Source organism: Vipera berus (assembly GCF_964194415.1).
Source record: "Vipera berus genome assembly, chromosome: 1".
NCBI classification, from domain to species: domain Eukaryota; kingdom Metazoa; phylum Chordata; class Lepidosauria; order Squamata; family Viperidae; genus Vipera; species Vipera berus.
Window position 1 is genome coordinate 31,477,735 of NC_138202.1, and position 17,625 is coordinate 31,495,359.

A 17,625-nucleotide genomic window follows, 5' to 3' on the forward strand; every position below is an offset into this window, starting at 1 on the left:
CCATCTATTGCAGTATTTGAAGATCAAAATAAATAAATAGTTGTTCTTCTCCAGCATAGAATATCTGCACTATTATTAACCCAGTACATTATGTTGATGCCATATCTGAATTAGGCAGTCAGGACCTTTAAGTCACATGTTGTCTATTCCAGTTAATACTGACACTACGTTTTGGAGAAGGAGAGTGCAAAAGTTGGGTTGAAACTTAACATTAAGAAAACCAAGATAATGGCATCTGGCCCTCTCAAATCCTGGCAAATAGATGGGGAAGAATGGAGGTAGTGACAGATTTTATTTTCCTGGGCTCCAAGATCACTGCAGATGGGGACTGTAGCCAAGAAATTAAAAGACACTTGCTCCTGGGGAGGAAAGCAATGGCAAATCTAGACAGCACACTAAAAAGCAGAGACATCACCCTGTCAACAAAAGTGCGTATAGTCAAGGCTATGGTCTTCCCAGTTACAATGTATGGCACTGAAAGTTGGACCATAAGAAAGGCTGAGCGCCAAAGAATTGAGGCCTTTAAACTATGGTGCTGGAGAAGACTCCTGCGAGTTCCTTGGACTGCAAAGCTATCAAACCGGTCAGTCCTAGAGGAGATCAACCCTGACTGCTCTTTAGAAGGCCAGATCATGAAGTTGAAGCTCAAATACTTTGGCCACCTAATGAGAAGGAAGGACTCACTGGAGAAGAACCTAATGCTGGGAAAGATTGAGGGCAAGAGAAGAAGGGGATGACAGAGAATGAGTTGGTTGGATGGAGTCACTGAAGCTGTAGGTGTGAGCTTAAATGGACTCCAGAAGATGGTAGAGGACAGGAAGGCCTGGAGGAACATTGTCCATGGGGTCGCGATGGGTTGGACGCAACTTCGCAGCTAACAACAAGAAGTTTTGGAGTCCTTTCTAAATAGGAAAAAGGCAGGGGCTCAGTTTTATAACTTCTGCAAGCAAAATAATGTCCATCATTGAGTTATGCCTCCTGTAAAATAATATGATTTTGTTTATTAGAGATACTGTATTGAATCAGCAAGTCTTTAAAAAGCACATAATCAGAAAATGTTTTAACCATAGAAGCTCTTGAACCGACTGCCTACTTCAGTGAAGCTCATTATTTTTGAAATGTTTTTTATTCTACATTTCCTCTGAAACGTTCAAGAACATGCACTGCTTACTATAGTAAACAAGCTATAATGATCGCTATTTTTCACACATCTTATATTTCAGTGGGGTTTAGCTGTGATTTGCTTTCTTAACCAGATAAACTCTAGTATTACTATTGTGTAAGTTGATCAAGTATATTAAGAGACTAGATGTTCTAGAAACTTCTTTTGAAGATGCTGGGCTTGTGTTTTGAAAGCTGACCATAGTGCAATTGTTTCATTTGTTTATAGTTCACAGTTAAAACACTAAGAAGACATTGGACAGCTATTTGTCTGAAATGGTATAGGATCTCCTGCTTAATGGGAGGTTGGGCTAGAAGACCTCCAAGGTCCCTTCCAACTCTGTTATTCTGTTCTGTTCTGTTCCTCATTTTATAGAACTTAATCTGCATCCATTCCAAAATTAGAATGTTGGCACAGCATCTGAAACATTATATTATATTTATATCTTGTAAGAATAGCTTTTGGACAGGATACTTTTATAATGCTTTATGTTTCCTCTTCCTTTATATCTTTCTGTGTTTCCTGAAATAGATATTTTTAGACCCAAAAAATATATTTGGTTTTTTGTATTCAGGAGGTGATAATAGTAATTGATAATTCTAGCTAAAACTGTTCCACTTTTTCTTAAAGCTATCCTTCAAGAAAAAAACTGCATAAAATGGTAGTATCATTTAATTACAGTAATCACTTTTTCTAAAGAGTTAGTTCTAACTGATTTTTAATTCTTTCTTTTCATAGCTGTATGTAAGCAAGGATGTAATTTAATCCATGGAGGATGCAGTGTACCTGGGGAGTGCAAGTAAGCTTGCTTATTTACTTACTTACTCTGAGTGGCACAGAACTCCCCAATATGTAATTCAGACTCAAATCATACAATGTTAAAAATAACTAGAAACATTCCTATGGAATAAGAATAAAAACATTAACAACTTTGAAGAATTCAATCCCATGATTGAAAGACAATTATAGCAAACCAGCTTCTCTGCCTTGATAGAGCAACCAGGTTTCATAGAAACCAGAGGGAAGGGGCAGATTACACAATTGGGCAGAAGGTGCTATTCCAAAGGAGTGAGATAGCAACTTAGAAGGAGTGCTTATATTGCCCTTAAAATAACAATTTCTAAGGGAAATACAACAAGCCTACCCAGCCACTGTAGATCTTAACAGGCAAGGCAAAGGTACTCCCTTAGCTATTCAAACCCCATAGATATAACGAAATATACCATAACGAGTTCACAGCCATTCTGTGAATTGCATTGGAAGCTAACTAGCAACAAGTACAGCTTTCCGAATAGAAGTCATATGTGGATATTTTGAGATTCACCCATCACTAACTGAGTGGCTTCATTTTAGTTCACCTATAACTTCCACACTCTTTGGAAGTATAGCCCCATGTCATTACAACAGCCAAATCAACAGGTAACAGGCTTATTTTATTTTATTTTATTTTTATTACATTTATATCCCGCCCTTCTCCGAAGACTCAGGGCGGCTTACAAGCTTAGCAGTAGCCTTCATTCTATGTATATGCCTGCTTGTTAGGGCTTTCACACACACACCCAAGCGGCATTATTACAAAGTCAGCTTATTGCCCCCAACAATCTGGGTCCTCACAATGAGCAATGGCTGTTCTTCCAAGAGAATTTACTGTTGACTGCATACAAGATGGAGGGCTTGCAGATGCCCTCTTGACCACAGCTGTACCTGCTCTCCCTAAACTGCAAACCAGTTCGGCCTGAGGCATTAGAACTCTGGAGTTAACGGTGGAATCTCACTCAAAAATCTTCCTTGGATTAAGTCTCTACCTGATCCTATCCAGACTCAAACAACCTCCAGGCTCCTGAGCAGCATTTCAAAAGCATCAACTACTCAATGAGGGGTCAAAATACAACAATGAATATCATCTGTATACCAAAGTAACATTATCCTATGCTACTGGAGGATCTCACTCAGTAATGTTGTTTAGATGCTGAATAAAAGTGAGAGAGCATCAAGGCCTGTAGCACTCTCCATTAAGAGGCCTATGATTCAATTTTCTTAACCACCACCACCCCAGAATTGTGACTTCAGGAAGGGGGAGAAACATTTTAATTCACTGTAACCTTTGAAGATGGTTCAGAAGGATATGATGTTCTGTGGTACTGAAAATTACTTTCTCTAGGATTTTCTAGAATTGCAGTTCAGTCACTTTTTCCATAATCTTCCCTCAAACGGAAGGTTGGAGAGTATAATTGTCCAGTATATCTTGATCAAATAGTGGATTCTTGGAACAGGACTCATTATCACCTTTCTCAGTATGAAGTTTATGTCGATATGTATTAGATTTACATTCTGTCTTTGTTCAGATACAGTATATACAATTTACTTATTTGACCTAAACAATAATCTTGTGAGTTGGGTTGGATTGAGAAAAAAGGTTTGGCTCGAAGTTAGTTAGTGAGTCTCTGTAGCTAAGGAAACTGGGTCTCCTAACTTTTTAACTGCCAGATCATTGTTTGTATGTATCTTATGGGCATATAATAATTTTGCGGAGTAGATACTTAATTGCTAAACAAATCTGCATTTGAGAGATTGTTTCTATTTTTCAAATGATAACATTTTACAAAATTGTATTGCAAGCAACTAACAATAAATTTAGCACATATTTTTTATATTTTCAAATACAGACGTTGTCAAATGTATAAATTAAAATAGTTTTATATACCATCTGTCTCCTCAAATAGAGTATTTAGGGCAGCCTTCAGATAAAATGAAATAAATATTTCGAGTAGCACAGAAAACAACTCATGAGCAGCTTTGCTCTCACTGCCATCTTGTATTCAAGTGCAGTGTTTCATTTACATATATAATACACTTAGAGCTGAAAACCCAATATTCCCAAGTAATCTTGATATGTTGACCTTTTTTGAATGAAAAATGAATTGAGAATGAACAAAAATGAATCTTCTTTCCCTTGAGACAGCTGCATGGTGCAATATGAATTGTATTTACAATCTACATGGTGTGGAATAAAAAAAATAGTTTTTTATATATTTACTTGGTTCCTGCAGAAATTTAGGAAATGTGTTATAATCAAACTTATATGGACAAGTAGCTCATTCAAGCATAATCAAGCTTATATATACAGGTAGCTCCTTTCTATGTCTGTAAAAATAATAAGTCTGCTTCTAGTGTTTAATTAAAAATACTGTTTCCAGGTGAATCTAAATACCTCCATTTTACAGTCTAGTATAAAATAATGTATTCTTATTATCAGCTATATATTACTTTCAATGTGTATATAGCTTTGGAACCAACATTAGAAAATTGATACAAATTAGTTAATAATTTGTAGTTTTATTATTTTATTGCTATTATGTTTTGTACAGTTTTATCCTTTTTAACATTGTAAGCCACCCAGAGTTAACCTGTGGTAAGATAGGCAGCCGGTAAATTTAATAATAAGTAATATAATTGACAATGGGCATCATGAACCTCTTGTCTGATGTGGGAAGGATTTCAAAGATTGGAAATAGAGAGGGAAATGAGTTGCCTTCAGCATTGAAAATGTTTTACGACAATCTCTTAGGTACGGAATAAAACAATGACATATTCACAAGTATTTCAGAATACTCAAGATGATAAAATACAGTTTTTTAAAAAATAATTTTTACTGTAAACCTAAAACATTGGTAAGCAATACTTAGCTCCTGATGAATGCTGAAATTATAAATCGGGCACGCTGCTAGCAACCCAAAATATTTTAATTTATATAAGAAGAGCTATTGATACTAAATAGGGATGCGGTGGCTCAGTGGGTTAGGACACTGAGCTTGTCGATCAGAAGGTCGGCAGTTTGGTGGGTCGAATCCCGAGTGCCGCGTAACAGAGTGAGCGCCTGTTACTCGTCCCAGCTTCTGCCAACCTAGCAGTTCGAAAGCACGTAAAAATGCAAGTAGAAAAATAGGGATCACTACGGTGGGATGGTAACAGCGTTCCGTGCACCTTTGGCGTCTAGTCATGCCGGCCACATGACCACGGAGACGTCCTCGGACAAGCGCTGGCTCTTCAGCTTTGAAACAGAGATGAGCACCGGCCCCTAGAGTCGGAAACGACTAGCACGCATGTGCGGGGGAAACTTTACCTTTATTGATACTAAAAAAAACCCTACACGTATATAGTTTTGTAACTTCTCACTGATATATGTCAGATATAGTAAGAGATGCGTGTGTTTAAGATTATGGCAATCCACGGTGGCTAGGTGTTAAAGACTGCTTACACAACATAATTGCAAGTTTGCAACTTAAAATTGTATGAAAATTGTAGTTGTCAACTGAAAATGAACATATTACTAACAATATGCACTCATGTCTAGGTGTAGTTATGGTTGGCAGGGGCAATTCTGCAATAAGTGTGTCCCCTACCCAGGCTGTGCTCATGGGAGTTGCAACATCCCATGGGAATGCAAATGTGAAACCAACTGGGGAGGCCTGCTTTGCAACAAAGGTATTGAACTTCTCTTTGTAATAAATACTTTTAAAGCTTCAAGGTTAACAAAAATCTAGCAACACTTGTTTATGTAAAGATGTTTAGTTAAGACCATTCAGCAGAGTCTGGTTTGTATCAGGTAACTTTTCTGTAAGATGTTTGGTAGCTTGATGGATATTTCTCTATGTGCTATTATAAATGTCACAAAAATGACAGTATATGCAATAACTTAGATGAAATCAGATGCATTAAAGGAGAATTTAGATGTGGATATATGTATGTTAGAGCTAGAAAAGTATTTTAACATTTTATTGGAAAAGGCTTTCATATGAAATTCTGTACCTTATGACTTTAATACTTCTTTCTATCTAGATTTAAACTATTGTGGAAATCATCATCCATGTGTAAATGGTGGAACCTGCATGAATACAGAACCAGATGAATATAGCTGTGCTTGTCAAGATGGTTACTCTGGAAAGAACTGTGAAATTGGTACATACAACAGTTAATAATACATTTTTTACTCCAGAAATTTTATTAATTAGTGACATAGTTTTGGAAAAATTCAAAATGTATGGCATTTTCCTGTTTCCTGTCTGCATTAGAAATAAATGAATTTCTATTCTCTTCACTGTCTTTTATGAAAATATGAATCTATACTTCAAGAATTTATAGATAAGTTAACAAATACTTGCAGGGTGGAATTTGCTTTTTACAAATGACATCTATGTCTTAGATAATCTCCCAAACTACAAAATAATGATAGGAAATACACTAAAGCTGTAATAGAGAAATGTTGGAAAGTATGTTCATCTTATTACAGTATGAAAACAATAGGGAAAAATATTTATTGTTACTAAACTTCTGTGCCACCCATCTCGCCAAGGCAACTTTATGCAGCTGACAATCTGCATATGATATAAGACCTTAAAACAGTAAATACAAACCATACATATAATTCAGTTAAAATTCAATTAACCAAGATGGGAAGAAAGGAGCAAAGTACGCATGGGGAGGAGGTAGGGTCTATCTAATCAGTTAACCACCTCCACGATGCCACTCCCCATTGGGGCCCCAGGCGATCTGGCAGAGCTAGGTCTTCAAGCCCTTTCAGAAGGCCAGAAGGGATGCAGATTTCACCTTGGAAGGGGCAGGATGTTACAGACAGTAGGACTCATGGCAGAAAAGGCTCTTCTCCAGGACCCCACCAACCAAAATTTCTTTACTGATGGGATCTGCAGCATGCCTTTTCTGCCAGTGCGGGTGCACTGGACTAATCCCAACGGGATGAGCCAGTTCCTCAAATAAGCTGGACGTATGCCAGAAGGGCCTTAAAAGTGATAACCAACACCTTGAATTTGATCCAGAAGCAAACTGGCAATCTACAAAATATTCATGAACATACATGAATTTTTTAAAGCAGTCATGTTGAATATTTAAATGATTAAAAAACAAAGCAAGGTAGAAAAACCAAGAGAAAATGAAATTGGCCGGTATGGGACCACCCTAAATGTATAAAATTTAATGGTGAGTTTTCTTGTAGAGAAACTATAAATGGTTTCAGTCTGGAATTAAAAACTATTATTTTTTCCCCATTAGCTGAGCATGCTTGTGTTTCAAATCCTTGTGCTAATGGTGGAATTTGTCATGAAATTTCATCTGGATTTAAATGTCAGTGTCCTAAAGGATGGAATGGACCAACATGTGCAATTGGTAGGTACTGTCTGATCATAATATTTGTACTTGCTGATGAAAAACTCATTTTGGTGCTTGAAAATTTCTTGCAACTCAGTTGCCATTCCCTTAGAAATATCTTGAAGAAAGTGCCCATTTCTGCAATTCACACATGGACTCCCCCTTTGTCACCCTCCAGGTTTTCTATATCATTTTCTTTTGGATTCTTTCAATTAAAACTAAATAAAATTCCACCCAGAAATATTCTTTTAAATTATTGTGGTATGTGGCTACAATACAGTGCTTAAGAATGGTATCAATCTATCCAAAAGAGAGAATGAGAGAGAGAAGTGATTTTAGAATTGATAGGAAGGATGCTCACCAGTTTATTTACTACAAAATGCTGTAATGCTCAACATATACCTTTTTCTGAATTAAATTTCTTTTCCCAATGGCAATATATGAAGTTACGTTATACAGTACTTGACAAAATTCTAAATGCACCCATAAGTTCAAAAAGTTTGGATGCAACCTTTTTTAAAAATAGTTTATCAGAGAATGAGAAGTAATTAACATGATGAAAGGGAGAACCACAGTAGATGAGAAAGATGCAAAAGAGTAGCACTGCTCACATGCATGAACAGACTAGTATTTTCCCTTATTTGATTGGGATTCCTTTTTTAAAAAAAATTATGTTAGCCCTGTTTTAGGATTTGAGCCTCATTTTGTTTTGCTTTATTGCCAGTTTTGACAATTGTAGACAGTTCTAGGATTACATGTCAGATTAAATTAGCGTCTTTCTTTGCTTGAAAGATATTTTACAGTTCTAAAGCTATCTCAAACAACTCTTTTCCTCCCCAGATATTGATGAGTGTGCATCTAACCCTTGTGCTAGTGGTGGTACTTGTGTCGATCGCATTAATGGGTTTGAATGTATATGTCCACAGCAGTGGATTGGAGCAACCTGCCATCTTGGTAAGTCTTAACATTTAAAAGTGTTTCAAATTATTACTTCAAAAATATTTTTAAAGATGCTAAAGTTAACTTTGATAAATTATTATTTAGCTACTGCTTATATCACTTCATAAAATAGGGTGCAAATTGTTATCTTTTGAATGCAGGAGCTGTATAGTGTTCAACATTTAATCAAAATTCATCTCTGTAATATTCCTCCCTTCTATAGATAATTATCTTTGGCAAAATAACTGGATAAATTAGGCATGTGTAAATGTTTAAGCTACTGTGTTTCACTGCAGAAAGTTTTTGTTCCTGCTACGTGGCCATTCAGTTTTCCTTATTCCTTCATTTGCTTGACTCATTTCATGATTGTGGTATGTGCATGCTACAGGATTACTCAGAAACATGGAGCTTTCTGTACAGATGTTTGGGCCGATTCTTTTTTGAATGCATAATTCAGGCTGGAGTCACCCAACCCCCCCCCCCCCACAATTACTGTTTTGCCAGGGAAAAAGGCAGGGCTTTCTTTGTCATAGTACGCACTGGAACGGAGTTCTGGCACCTTTTTTCAACAGATTTTCCAAAGTTGCGTTCTTTTCCTATTGTTTTCCTTCCTATCCTTGTTTGTTTTTGAAAATGCCCTGTTGGCGGTACGGTGCGAGCGGGGTACCCTCTGGCACTGTCTGCCTCCTCTAGGAGGAGCCATGAGGTGCCAGAACACCACAGCCAGAGCATGGCTTCATTGGCTGGGTCGGACCATGTAGTGTGGAAGCCGATGGTGGCGGTGGGAGACACATAAACATGGAGGCCATCTTTCATGAGAGGGTGAGCGAGCCTTTTGCCTTCCCTTACAGAAGGTGGGGTGTGAGGTTAAAAAGAGGCAAATCGAGAGGAAAGAAAGGTGGCTGGCATGGAAACTTGCCTGACAGCAAAACTTTGCTGTTTCAGTTCCTTGGGTAGTTCAAATGCTGGGATGTCTACGAAAATCTCTTTTTAGTCTTTTGTACTTTATATTCAAACTGCAGAGGGGAAGAATAAGAATAAAGTTAATGTCTTGTGATTTGGAAGTATTGTTATTATTATTAATAATATATATGATGTATTGGTCAGATGTAAAGGTAGACCTTTACAGGTTTAATCAGATCTATTTATTAAATTGGGTTTAACTTAAAGGTAAATTAAAAGTAAGCTGTTCACTGACAAAGTTTCAACTTCAGTTTGTTTCAAGTCAATATCCATGTTAAACTCCAAATGTTAATTTTTCCTCCTTGTTTGACAACTTCTTAAAAAAATCAATCTTTTACAAGCAACCAAATTTTGTTTTATTGGGCCAATTTCATTCCACATTGAAAGCTGCCATTTCCACTCATTAAACTAAATGGGTATGCCTGTGACAAATGTCTCAAAAGATTAATAAAATGCCTTTTTGTAATTTAAAGCCAAACAGTGCATGGTAACATTAATAGTATTAACTTACCTTGAACAAAATCCTAGTCTTTTAGATACACTAAAAATTGAAAGTGGTTTTTTTCAGCTACAAAGGTAAACCTTGTAGGGTAGGCATGACGTGTAGGTATGACGTGTGTGAGTTCCGGCACTTTTTTTTTTGTTTTACAAAAAAGCACTGGAAATAGGTAATGACATTAGAGGAGAATCAGGTCAGTGAGATCACTAATCTTAATGCCCCAGATATCTTAATCAATTTTCTGTTGAGCAAGGGATTGAATGGATGCATAAGAGGTAGAACAGATGCTGATATCTAACTATTCTTTAAAAATGCTGCATAGCCATACATTATCCCAGGTGTCCACATTTGTTGGCTATTCTGCATCTAATCCACAATTAAGTTGTTAGTTGAAAAAGTTCTAATGCAGCTGCCAGGATGGTGTGGTTTGATTTAGTTCATTTTTAGAAAAAGTTGGAAGAAACCTGTTCAAATCATTTTTATTGCAGCTATTTCCCTGAATTTTATTTAAATAGTCATTGAGGCTTTCCTAAGGCAAAGAATGCAGCATGCATATTGAAAATATCAGCAAATCATATTAAAGTAGCGAATGAAATGTAGCTGATATTTGGAAAGCATGGAAGCTTTGCTTTGGTGCAAGGGCAATCTCTCTCTGGGTTTGTTCTTCACTCTGCTTTTCTTCTCTTCTTTCACAGATGCTAATGAGTGTGAAGGGAAACCCTGTCTTAATGCTCATTCTTGCAAAAATCTTATTGGTGGATATTATTGTGACTGCATTCCAGGATGGAAAGGAGTAAATTGTCATATCAGTCAGTATTTAATATTTAGCGTATACACTTGACCTAAAGGGTCTCTTATTTATAGACTAAAAACAAATTAATGCATATGTGTCATTTCCAAACCTAACTTTTCTACAAGCCTTTACAATGACACTTTTACCACATACTTCCTTGCATCTAAAAGCCTTAGCTTTTGAATTATGGAATGAACTAACTGAAAGTTTCTGAGAAATTACTCACATGGGTCAATATGTTTTAAATATTGCCTGACTTTATGATTTGGGCTCTCTCAAATTTGCATCATTCATAAAATTCTTATTTCCTTTCCTCTGGAAAACATCAGTTTGAATATTTAATCAACAGATATAACATTAATTATGCTTCAGTCCATTATTTCCATTATTTTTCCATTATTTTTAATGCTTTTCCTATTTTATCCCTAGATGTTAAGTATTGTCATGGGCAGTGCCAAAATGGAGGGACTTGCAAGGTATTTTTTCCTGTTGTTTTATGATTCTTTGAGCAACCTTTTAAATTTAAAATTTATCAGGACAATCATAATTGGATCCTAACAGCATTTGTCTTAACCTCGCCCTTTTAATTCTTTATATCTTTGTAGACGAATAATACCGTAGCAATTGTTCATGTATGGATAATACATTACACAGTTCAAGATTCAAATGCATAGCCAACAGCCATTCAAAAATATACTTTCAGTAATGTACAGGTAGCCCTTGAATTGGGACCTGAATTTCCATCACTGACATCACAGTCTCTATTGCTGTTGATAATTGAATCCTATCAGTTATTAAGTGAGGACCACCTGATTGCAATCATCTCTCAGCAGCAGGCACTGCAATAGGTCACAGGTTGTTAAGTGCTTCATTCAGCACCATCATAGTTTCAAACAGTTGCTGAACAAGTGTTTGTTAAGCAAGGGCTACCTGTAGCAGATAGGCAGCCATAGAAGTCATATAAATAAATAAATTCATCCAGTAAAATCAAGGAGATAAAATGACACATTAAATCCAAATTTTTTATAATATGGACTAGGTATATTAAAACCAGTAGGGTAGGATACTGTCTGACTTTTAATTGCCCCCTTTCTGTAAATAAGAGGATTATTTACATTTTGAGGATTACCTTATCCTAAAATGTAATTAAGACCATAAAGAAGAGTTCTGAGGTACTTCAGAAAATATTTATTTGGGTATGTATCCCTAATGTTTATGACATTAGAAAGTGGAAATGCAAATTAAGATTTAAACACTGTTAAAAAGTAAAGTCAATTCAAATCCATATGTGAGCATTTAGAGGTTAACTGGGAATAATCCTACTAAAATGTTCATTAGTTTGTTTTAGAACAAACTGATTATGAAGCATTTGTACAGTAATTCTAAAATTTCAGATGCAAAATTATTGGGCAACTTAACTTTCTTCTGTGCCTTTTGCGTGGCATAGTCTCTATATCAGTAAGTTAAAACAGAAATATTCAGATGGGCACTTTTTCTAAAAAGACCATAACAGCTGTCTTAGAAATAATAAATAAGCATAATGGTAGAAGCAATGAATCTAAAGCATAAACAAAGCCATTAAGTTACTTTTTTCTAGACATCAAACTTTAGTGGCATTGAATTGCTTGGCATTGGACTCATCCCAAACAATTTTATTATGGGTTTAATGGTTTCTTCTTTAAACACATGTGCTTCATCAGCTTTGTTTTTAAAAATTTAAGGCAGAAGTAGTCAACAGTCAAGTAGACATTCCAGTATTTTAATCCATGGGCCTCAATTTAAAGTTAAAGGAGAATCAGCCTAGAGGAACCATTGGCCCAGTCATTCTTTTTAGAAACTATCTGGAATGTCTTTTAAGTTGTAATCTTTATTCATTAAAAAAAATATACGGTAGTATCTTCTGGAAATGATAATAATTTTTTTTCCAATTTTTCCATGCAGGATGAAGTGAATGGCTATCATTGCACATGCCCTCCTGCTTTCATAGGCAAGAACTGTGAAAAAACACTTGATGACTGCACGAGCAACCCATGTCAGAATGCAGGTCATTGTACTAACCTCGTCAATGGATTCCATTGTCTTTGCCCTCATGGCTTCTCAGGAGAATACTGTGAGGTGAAGGATATTTTAGACTTGTTAGAATGCTTGAATAGGCTGAATTCTAGAGCAGCTTGAGTGTTTGTTGTTGTGGATGAATGCAACAGTTCATTTACTGCCCCACAGGAACAAGCAAATTTGGTGCAAAATAGTACTGCCATCTAAGCATAGTGGGACACGTAAAAGAAAGAGCCCATTAAGAGCTCACCAACACTCTTTTTCTTCTTTTTCATTTACTTTCTCCTTTTTCATTTTTTTCCTTTTTTTTTCTTACAACAGAAAGCCGTCCTTTCATTTCCCCCAAATTCTTCTAGATCCCAGTTAAGTGATTTTGCTTCATAGCATATGTCAGCTATTGCAGTAGAAATTAATTATTGTTATAAGCCTTTTGAGGAAAGGAAGTACTTGAAAGGACACTTCGGGATGCTCTCAATCTTTCCTTCTTGTGAGCACTATTTTTTTAAAGTAGTAGCATTTTTTGAATATACAACAGTGTGTTTTCTTTCTTTCCTTCCTTCCTTTCTTTCTCTTCCTTCACTTCCTTCCTTCCTTCCTTCCTTCCTTCCTTCCTTCCTTCCTTCCTTCCTTCCTTCCCTTTCTTTACTTTCCACCATCACTGTTACAGACTATAAATCAAATTCTAAACCTAATGTTCAATGGGTAGGTTTGTAAATGGAGGGTTATTGCATTTCACTCCAGTCCATTTAGGAATAGAATTATTTATTGGAAGTATTGATTAGTACTCTACATCTAATTTCTATTGCAAGGAGGAAATCATAATCTGCTTCAAATTTGAACACTAATGAATTGTTAAGGCCAGTCTCTTGTCTTGCAAAGGAATTGTTTCATGCAAAAATCTGGAGATCTAATATCATTCCGCCAGTCAATCTGTTTGAATTAATACATTTGCAAATAGCAGACCAAGGAATTTTTGGGTGAAAAAATCCTATACTATTTGTTAGGTATAGAAGGTATTGTGTATTATCTTATGAGCAACTGGATAGTGTACAGGCATTCTAATATGGCTATGCTGCTATAATCACAATGTGTGATTTAGGAGCAAACAACTGCTCTAGATTCATTTCCTTTTTGTTGAGGAATTGAGTGTGCTTTTATTGAAATAACTTTTTCTGTGTATTAGAACATAAATGAGAAATGATGCTAGATTATTTCCTCTTTATTAGTTGTTTTTGGCTCATTTGTAGCTTTAGTACTAAAATAATGCTTGACTCATTAAGATCTGTAGAAGGGGGCACCTTCATTTTAAGAGAACAGTTTTTTCAGGTATGCCTAAACATCAATCTCATATTAGAAGATGTTGTCCCATACAGCTAAGCTTGATCCCAGTTCCCAGATCTTTTAATGGAAAAAAACCTATCTCCATTAGCTGGGTATTTAACTGTTTTAATGCTGTAATATGGTTTTGTTGTGTTTTTACATGTTTCATTATTAGGTGAAACTTGTGGAAAAGCTTAATGCAAATACAGTAGATGCTTCTTTTAAACACTTGTAGTTGACAGAAAGAACTATATTAAGACTATGGTTCCTTAGAATTCAATAAGTTCAATACGTTTTGTAGTTAGAATTTTTAAAATTTGCCACCTTTATCATGATAGTAGCAAATCGCCTTCAAGATGCTTTAAATATACCCATAATGCAATTAAATTACAACAAGCTATAAGTAATAATTTCCCTGAGCAAGCTGCTGTAGGCACCGGTCCGAGGCACAGGGGGGAGGGGGAGGCAGCCGGTGCACAGCTTGGGTACCTTGGCTCCGTCCCAGTTGAAAGCAGAGGCACAGCAGCGGGATTGCTCTCAAACAAGAGCCAGGTGTGCTGCTCGCTCTGTGCCCGCCTTATTGAGAGCAATCCTGCTGCTGCGCCTCCGCTTTCTTCAACTCGGATGGAGCCACTGGTGGCCGCTTGAGTGGGGAGGACAAGCTTTGCTGCTGTTGGGCCACAGCTGGGCTATGCCCTGCCGTTGCCTCCCAAACTCCACCTTCACCACTGGTGAAACAGCGGCGGGGCATTCTATCCTGGGGGGAAAGCAACAGCCGCCTAACCCTAACCCTCACCCTGTCTTGCCTCACCTCACCCTGCAGGATGAGCCTCGTGCCCACTGCCCCACTTGCCAGAGACCCCCTGGATCTCCTCCAACCCTGTCCGGCCCCCACAGGCATCCCTCCCCACGAGCAACATCAAGGTGGCCTTGCCCACCCTGGCCACGCCCACTCAATCTGCCATGACCACTGTAGCCATGCCCACTCAACACCCGGCGATAAATTGGTTTTGGGTTGCAGTTTGGGCACCTTGTCTCTAAAAGGTTCGCCTGGTATAAGGTTTCCTGCCTGAGCAGGGGGTTGGACTAGAGGGCCTCCAAGGTCCCTTACATCATCATCATTATTATTATTATTATTATTGTTATTGTTATTGTTATTGTTATTGTTATTATATCAGCCCCATTACCAAATACATCTTAAGTGTGAGATGCATCTTAACTGAAATTCTATAGGAAGCTTTTCAGGTAAGAATTAGGGTCTATCCATCTATTGTTTGGAATTTAGGCTTCATTTGATGCATAGAAAAAGACAGGTTTATTAGAGATTGTATGGTAGAGAAATAGATTAATAAAATCCATCTATTGAACTGAAATTCTTAAGAGTAATGCTTTCAACCAGCATGCTTTAATGATTAATAAACTGGACTAGGATTGGAAAAATCCAGGTTGAACACCGCCTTTATCCATTAACATTTGTTCCAAGATTTTGAATCACTCACTCGCACTCTGCCAAAGTTAACCCACGTTTATTGTGCCAATTCAATGAAGTAAGACCCCCATTTAAGTCACTTTGAGCGCCAAATGTCAGAATATTCATCTAGAGGTTGAATTATCACTTGATATAAATTAGAATTTAATTTTAGTGACATATTACTTCTCTCTGTAGAAAACCATTTTCTTTTAAGTCTACAACTGATCTGAAAAAATAGAGTAACTATCTTGTGGAATATTGTTACAAAACTAACTGCAGTTTAAATCTTTTGCAGATCGATATAGATCTCTGTAAGCCTAACCCTTGCCAAAATGGAGCTCAGTGTTATGATCTGAGAGAAGACTATTACTGTGCTTGCTCTGATGATTATGATGGAAAGAACTGCTCTCACCTCAAGGATCATTGTAAAAATAACTCTTGTAAAGGTACTATCTGTCCTGTGAAATTTTGACCATGTATCCAAATGCCAGAAATCTTACAATAATAGAATTCTTTAAGGAAAAAATCATGTTCACTGATTTTTCTTAATTAGTATTACAGATGTTAACAATATGGGCAAACTTAAATGCATGTAAATTTGATTTTCTTAAAAAAATAAAATCAATAGAGTAAGAAAGGGAACTAACAAACCTCAGTCCTTCCACAGAAAATAAATATATGGAGATGAACATGAATTATTTTACTTATCCATAGAGGATCTGTTAGTCATTTTTTCTTAGATAAAATGAGACAATCTGTTTAATTTGTTCTTAACCTTGTTTGCATTATCAACCTTGCTTCCCAGATTGAATTCTGTTTTGAGTGCCAGTGAAACAGACATTAGTAGAGGATCACATTCTCGTGTATTTCTGTAGCCACTTTTTGTCTCTCCAAATCTGATTCAGAGAACTGGGAACTATTTAGAGCAGATGTAAAAGATCGTACAGAGGGAAAAGTTCTAATACATATTAAAGTTCCTTCATAATGATAATGATTAGCCAATTACTATTTTATAAGAGCATTGTATGTCATATACTAAGTACTAGCAAGTAATATTTAGAATGTATCTGCTCCCTAATCCATGCAAGGATGTGTCATAAAGTGACTTTTTAAATTGTTTTTTGCTAAATTTTGCAACTTAAACATGAAGCCTAAATGAAAAATTTTGTGCCAGAATTAAGAAACCACAGCTTTATGGTGGCTTTCTATCCTAGAGAGTAGCTTATATGCATAATTTTCTCTTATTCCTAGTAATAGACAGCTGTACAATAGAAGTTTTCACAAATGCTACTCAGAATGGCATTCGTTTGATCTCATCCAGTGTATGTGGACCTCATGGACACTGCATCAGTCAACCAGGAGGAAATTTTACTTGTGCCTGTGAAAAGGGCTTTACTGGAGCATATTGTCATGAAAGTATGTAAAAGAAAAAATACAGTATTAAAACACAATGTACTTGGCCTTACTTTATAAAACATTGTTTCTTAACAGTTTAAAGTGATTCCATAAGCACATAATAGGATTTAGAGGTCTAAGTTAGTTGAAGACTTCGATCGTGAATGACTATTTCTATGAATACTAGCCATTTGCTCTCAATAGGGAGATGGGCAGGTGGCTTTGCACAAACAGCTTCTGTGTTGTACAAATACTAAATGATAGTTTTTCATTGGTGAGCTGTTTAAAGATCCACTGTATAATAACTAGATTGTTGTTGTTTGGCAAATTTACAAGAGCTCACTTGCTCTTTCTCAGTGATACCAATGTTTTGTCCAAAAAAAGCACTTTGTAGTGAAATGTATGTTGAATATTGGTTGATTTTTGGCAAGAATTTCCAGCTTGTCCTAGCTTTACAGCAGCAATGATAACATCACAGCTGAGTGAAGAGAGCTCAGAGAGAAAATCAGAAACAGAGCAGCCTGGTATCTGGTTTCCTGGCCCACAACCTGCCATTTTACACTTCGCCACATTTGATAAAAATTAAGTTTTGTAGTAAAACTTTTAAGAGTGATAAATAGCATTTATAAATGTGATTCTTGTTCTGCAACAAGCTAACATTTTTCAGATTATGGAAAACCCCACAAAGTAATAAAGACTTCATAAAGCAAGAGCCCATTCAGATAACATCTTAAATGTAGCTAGATTTTACATGTTTAACTAAACAATTGTTACATGGTAGCTTTTTGAACAAAAGAAGTCATCACAGACTTATTTCATTGGAGTAGAAAAGCAAAACTCACCACATTGGGCTCGAATAAGCACCA

General features: G+C 36.4%; 1 protein-coding gene across 1 annotated transcript in view; it reads left to right on the top strand.

The window, feature by feature from the left end:
• The window catches only part of JAG2 (jagged canonical Notch ligand 2), a 76,948-nt gene that overhangs the window by 29,617 nt on the left and 29,706 nt on the right, over positions 1 to 17,625 (top strand). Inside the window, exons 4-12 of the mRNA XM_081346733.1 lie at positions 1,901 to 1,961; positions 5,517 to 5,647; positions 6,002 to 6,121; positions 7,229 to 7,342; positions 8,165 to 8,278; positions 10,948 to 10,994; positions 12,460 to 12,633; positions 15,660 to 15,810; positions 16,616 to 16,780. Of these exons, the coding sequence (XP_081202859.1) occupies positions 1,901 to 1,961; positions 5,517 to 5,647; positions 6,002 to 6,121; positions 7,229 to 7,342; positions 8,165 to 8,278; positions 10,948 to 10,994; positions 12,460 to 12,633; positions 15,660 to 15,810; positions 16,616 to 16,780 (1,077 nt within the window). The remainder of the gene's footprint in view (positions 1 to 1,900; positions 1,962 to 5,516; positions 5,648 to 6,001; positions 6,122 to 7,228; positions 7,343 to 8,164; positions 8,279 to 10,947; positions 10,995 to 12,459; positions 12,634 to 15,659; positions 15,811 to 16,615; positions 16,781 to 17,625) is intronic.